Source organism: Nestor notabilis, unplaced genomic scaffold (genome assembly GCF_000696875.1).
Source record: "Nestor notabilis isolate BGI_N333 unplaced genomic scaffold, ASM69687v1 scaffold10942, whole genome shotgun sequence".
In the NCBI taxonomy this organism is placed as follows: domain Eukaryota; kingdom Metazoa; phylum Chordata; class Aves; order Psittaciformes; family Psittacidae; genus Nestor; species Nestor notabilis.
Window position 1 is genome coordinate 17,105 of NW_009918840.1, and position 5,196 is coordinate 22,300.

Here is a 5,196-nt window from a genome sequence, read left to right on the forward strand (position 1 = left end):
CTGAAGCTGGTTACATCCCAAGTGAAGCAATGCTGTGCTGGATTCTCATTTTCGCCCCCAGCAGCCAGGTCAGAAGCCAGCTTCTCCCTGATCTGCTCTGAATGAAGTTCCGCATCCAGAACTTTGCACGCTGCTTAACGCAACTCTCTAGAGATGAGCAAATTTGTCCGTGATGATCCACCTATCAGACCTTCTGTATAAAAACCTGTAACATCCTTCTGTCTCCTTGAGGTTTCAGCACATTTATGCGTGCTTCTGTAGAAGAGTCAACGTTGTCTAGTGTCACCATCACACTGAACAAACCACAGGGGCTTGTGATAATTCTGCCATAGTCTATTTTAGCCCTAAAAAGCACAATCTCCTCCCTGGCTGGGTGTTCTGTGCTGCCTCACAGGGTGAACTAGCCCATGCACAGCTCTACCGCAGCTAGATTACTCTGTCTCTGAGCTGCTTTGAAGCCTGCTCCATCTATATGACATGCAGTGAAGGTGTAGCATCAAACAGAGTCAAAGGACCTGGAGTGATCCAAGCTGTTCCCTTGCCACAAGGAAGTGATGGGGAAGGCAAATATGAAGGCATTCAGCTGGGTTTTGGGTGAGCAAAGGGCAAATGGAGGGAGAAACATTTTGACTGTTGCATAAGCTGTTCCCCTAAGGTCCCACACGGTTGTGGTGCCCAGGAGCTGTGTGTGCAGCAGGCATAGGGCAACAGAGGCCCTATCAAAGCCTCTGCGTAGTGGTCTCTACAAGAGGCATCTTGCTGCATCCACAGGAGTAGAAGACAGAGAAAGGAAGCTGACAGCCTTGAGAGGAGCTCCACAGTGAGTGCAGGAAGTGGGGAGCATCGTACCCAAGTCGTTTCTCATGCATGCCCATAGCTGCGCAGTGCAGGCTGCCCACCCTTTCCCAGGTACTTCCCCAAGAAGTAGCTCCTTCAGCTCACAAAAGCCGTGCCTACATCCCAGCCATGACCTTCACGTGCCTCCCCTGGGATTTGTCTGCTGCACCCACAAATATCCTGCATCAGCTCTGATTAGAAAACCAGCACAGCCTGGGACTGTCTATGAAGAGCTCGCCGTGTACCAAACACCCTCCAGGCCTGGAGCAAGAAGCACTTAGATTGATTCCCTGCAAGCAGAATTTGTCCAACTCTTTTGACAGCAGAGAATAAAGAAGTTTCATGTATTCCTGGCTCTGTCTCATCCTCAGGATGATATCACTTCCCCATCCTCAGTTTTGCCAGAAAACTGGGTGGAAGAGGTGGAGGACTCAGCGTCCAGGAAACCAAATACCACCCACATTTGCTTAAGGCTTCATTACACTGATACAGCACCATCCACCTAATCCTTTACTCATTATTTGCTCCTTCTTGGAGAGCGTGTGTTTCTATTTGCCCAAGACCCAGGTTCTCCTGTGACTCGCAGGCTGACCCGAGCTCATGTTTGCATCTCTTCTCAGTTTCATCCGAAATGGGAGCAGCTCTTTCACTGCAGACCCACACCAAGGAGCATTTGCTCACCCGCAGCAAGCAGATCACAGCTTTCACAGCCTCTCCCTGCTACTTCCCACATCTTTCCTCTGTTTCTCCATCTTCCATAAACAAAGCATAGCAAAGTGTGCCAATGTGAACATGACTTGGTGAGCCATCATACTGATTTCAGGCAGAAATGAGGGCTGAAAAAGTCACCTACATTGCAAGTGTTCTTGTCAGGCTGAGAAAGGTCCAAGTAAAAAGCATTTTTCAGCCACCTCAGGGCCTTCACTGAAGTGGCAAACCCTGAATTAGATCAAGTATTGGAATGTAACAAAACACCCTTCTAACGTCCCCTGAATTGCCACATTTCCTATAGTGATCACAGGGTGATTATCTAGATTGATAAGTGTCAGCTTTGCACAGACAATTCTGGTTACAGTTCTCCCATTTCTAAAACTGCAGCTTGGAAGAGGAAGCAAAGTATTTGGTTATAGCTTGCTGGTAAGCAGGCTTGTGGAAGCTTTCCCTTTATTGTTTGGGGATTTTTTTCCCTTTCCAAAGTACTGTCCTGATACCAGGCTGCTGGAGGGATGCTCTGAGCTTCAGATGAGTCCAGAGAGGGCAACGTTTCCTGATGCTAAGGTATTTGCAGCTCTGAAGACAGGCAACAGCTGTTTTGCTGCCCAAGTACCAAGGATGTGAAGCACTGGAAGGGATTTGCACAGTGGTGAGTCACTGGAACAACTGAGCACCAGAAATTGAAGACGAATCCCACACATGGTCACTGTTGCTCCCTCCCTGGCAGTGTTCAAGGGCAGGTTGGATGGGGCTTGGAGCAACCTGGCCTAGTGGAAGGTGCCCCTAGATGGAACAAGATAATCTCTAAGGCCCCTTCCAACCTCAACCGATCTATGATTCTGTGATTCTGCAGCTCAAGCTGAGTGGGAGCATCTCCAGCAACTCACCATGCTGAACACCAGCCAGGAGCTGCACACCAGGCAGGAGCTGAACAGCCTGCATGGCATTTATATCGGTACAGAGTGCTTGGTTGCTGTCTCTGCCACTTTGGGAAACATCCTGGTCATCTGGGTGGTGAAGATGAACTCGGCGTTTCAGAACACGACTCTGCACTTCATTGGTTCTCTGGCGCTGGCTGACATCGCGATGGGGATCCTCGTCATGCCCCTGGCCATCGTGGTGAGCCTAGGCATCAGCACCCACTTCTACACCTGCCTGGCCATGTGCTGCCTGATGGTGGCTTTCAGTAACGTGTCCATCCTCTCCCTCCTGGCCATCGCCATTGACAGGTACCTGCGAGTGAAGCTGCCAACCAGGTGAGCGCTGGACCACCACGGGCCCCTCCACTCTGCTCCTGCCAGCTTTCCCACCCCCAGCCTCTGCCCCGTGGCTGCCGCTGCCTCTCTCCTCCTTAAGTTGTCACTTTTCTAACAAATATTTACCCCAAAAGCCAACTATTTGCCCCAAAATACCAAATATTTGCCTCAGAAATGCATGCTTGGGCATAAAGAAAATACCTGTTCCTAAAAGCCCAACCTGAGATGAACTTTCTAGAGTAGGAACCACTCCCTGCAGTTAATAATACAGCACAGACAGACCGTGGGGATGCTTGTACAGGGTTGAGAGCTCAGTGTTGGTGCTGGTCTGAATCTGGTCACACAGGATAAGTCTGTGGTTGAACAGTTGAATTCTTCAGCTCTTTTGTTAACGCTGAGAGTACTGGAGACTTCGTTGGGTTTCTGAGTCTTCTAAATAAAATCCCTTTCAGTGTTTGATGAAAATACAAAAGAATTAACATACATAAGAGCTGATTTAAGAAGTCATTCACTTTGCATGTTTGAATGGAAAAGCATGTAAGCTAAAAATGCAAAGCATAACCTCAAGCATGAAAGTAGCAGCAATGGGGATAGGACCTATAAAATTGAAGGATGAAAGAACAGTTTGGTCCTACAAATGGCATAAACCAAATATAAAGAGTAATGTACATGCAAGGAAGCTGAGAAATAAGATAGAACTGCTAATAATAGCAATATCAAGGCAAAAGGCTCACTGAGATCAGAATGAAACCAGAAATAGCTGAAATCATCCAATTATAAAGAGAAGTTGAGCCTAGTTCTTCTTAAGGGTGCTGCAAAGCAACTGGTACAAGTGAAGAATTAGGCTTGTCTCAAAATCAGATTTGGGTTAATGCTCCATTTTGTGACCAGGAACCTAGAATATCTGAACATGCAAGTTCTTGAAACCATCCTTAACTATTTTAACTACTTCTGTTTAATGCAAACCTGGGTTTTCTTCCTCCACAGATATAAAATAATCACTACAGAGAAAAGAGTTTGGTGGGCACTGGGTTTGTGCTGGTTTCTGTCCCTGCTCATAGGATTAGTCCCCATGTTTGGGTGGAACAAGGCAGAAGCAAGAACGTCAGAGTTTCTCAGGTGTCAGTTTCTCTCTGTGATCAGGATGGATTACATGGTATATCTTACATTCTTCACATGGACCCTTGTCCCTCTGCTTGTCATGCGTGCTCTGTACATTAAAATCTTCTACATCATCCGGACAAAGCTGAGTCAAGGTACAACCAGCACGAGAGGGACAGGAGGGTTTTATGGACGGGAATTCAAGACAGCCAAATCTCTAGCACTTGTTCTCTTCCTGTTTGCAATATCCTGGTTGCCTCTGTGCGTTATAAACTGTGTCTCCTATTTTTACCCCAAGTCTCAGATCCCCGAGGTTTTGATGTACTTGGGTATCCTGTTATCCCATGCCAATTCTGCCATGAACCCCATTGTCTATGCTTGCAAGATAAAGAAGTTCAAGAACACATACCTTTTAATTTTAAGGACGTATATCCTGTGCAAAAAAGCTAGAGCCAGCTCTGACAGAGCAAACAACAGAACAACAGTCATAAATCAAGAAGTGCTGACCTGCCGGTATACACCAGACCACTGATAACACTTTGTGAAGAAACTGATGGGAAATGGGTAGTGTTCTGTCTACTCCCACACTTGCACAAACTGCTTTATGATAAGGGCAAGCTCCTCTTACCCAACCTGATGCACACTTGACATGAAGCCCAGAGCAATCCTTTATGATCTTCTGTGTTAGTGTACCCCAGAGAATTCTGCTTGGTGCTTGCTGAACTTCCAGGCAAGCATCTTCATTTAACAGGACCCTCCAGGTTTTATGTATTGACTTGACCATGATCTGGTAGACCAGCGACCTAAAGTAACAAGGCAGATGTTTTGCTCCAGGTTCTCCAGCTCGGATCCATCACCAGCTGGTAAAAACCTGCTCCTGTGAGCCCTGTTGCTGAGCATCTCAAAAGCTGCACTGATTCTGGGGACCCTCCCAAAATCAGCGGGACATCCCAACAGTGGGACACTTACATGGCTTTTAAAGCAAGACAGAGCTCAGCCCAGGATCCTGCAAAACTAACTCAAACACAGAGAGCCAGGCAAGAGGCAAACCACTGAACACGCTGAGCTGTTCCTTAGGGAGATGTGCTGGGGACATGCCAGGAGGAGAAGATGTCAGAAAATAAATCAACATAATCTTAATTATTTATAATATTTATAATATCTCGGCCCAACCTCGTGCGGGCATGGTCGAAGAAGCATACAATTGGACTTTTAGGTGGGAAAGAGAGGAGCGAGCCCAATGCAAGTGGCACCGTTGCGGAGCTCTCCATGTGCTAAAGAGGCCCAG

The 5,196-nt window shown here is 47.2% G+C and overlaps 1 protein-coding gene across 1 annotated transcript; it reads left to right on the plus strand.

Annotated features, from left to right (window-relative positions):
- The first annotated feature begins 2,439 nt into the window (after positions 1-2,439).
- LOC104402140 (adenosine receptor A3-like) lies at positions 2,440-4,440 on the plus strand. The gene is made up of 2 exons (XM_010009935.1): positions 2,440-2,807; positions 3,795-4,440. Exons 1-2 carry the CDS (start codon positions 2,440-2,442, stop codon positions 4,438-4,440), a joined length of 1,014 nt encoding a protein of 337 aa, XP_010008237.1.
- Positions 4,441-5,196: the final 756 nt, after the last annotated feature.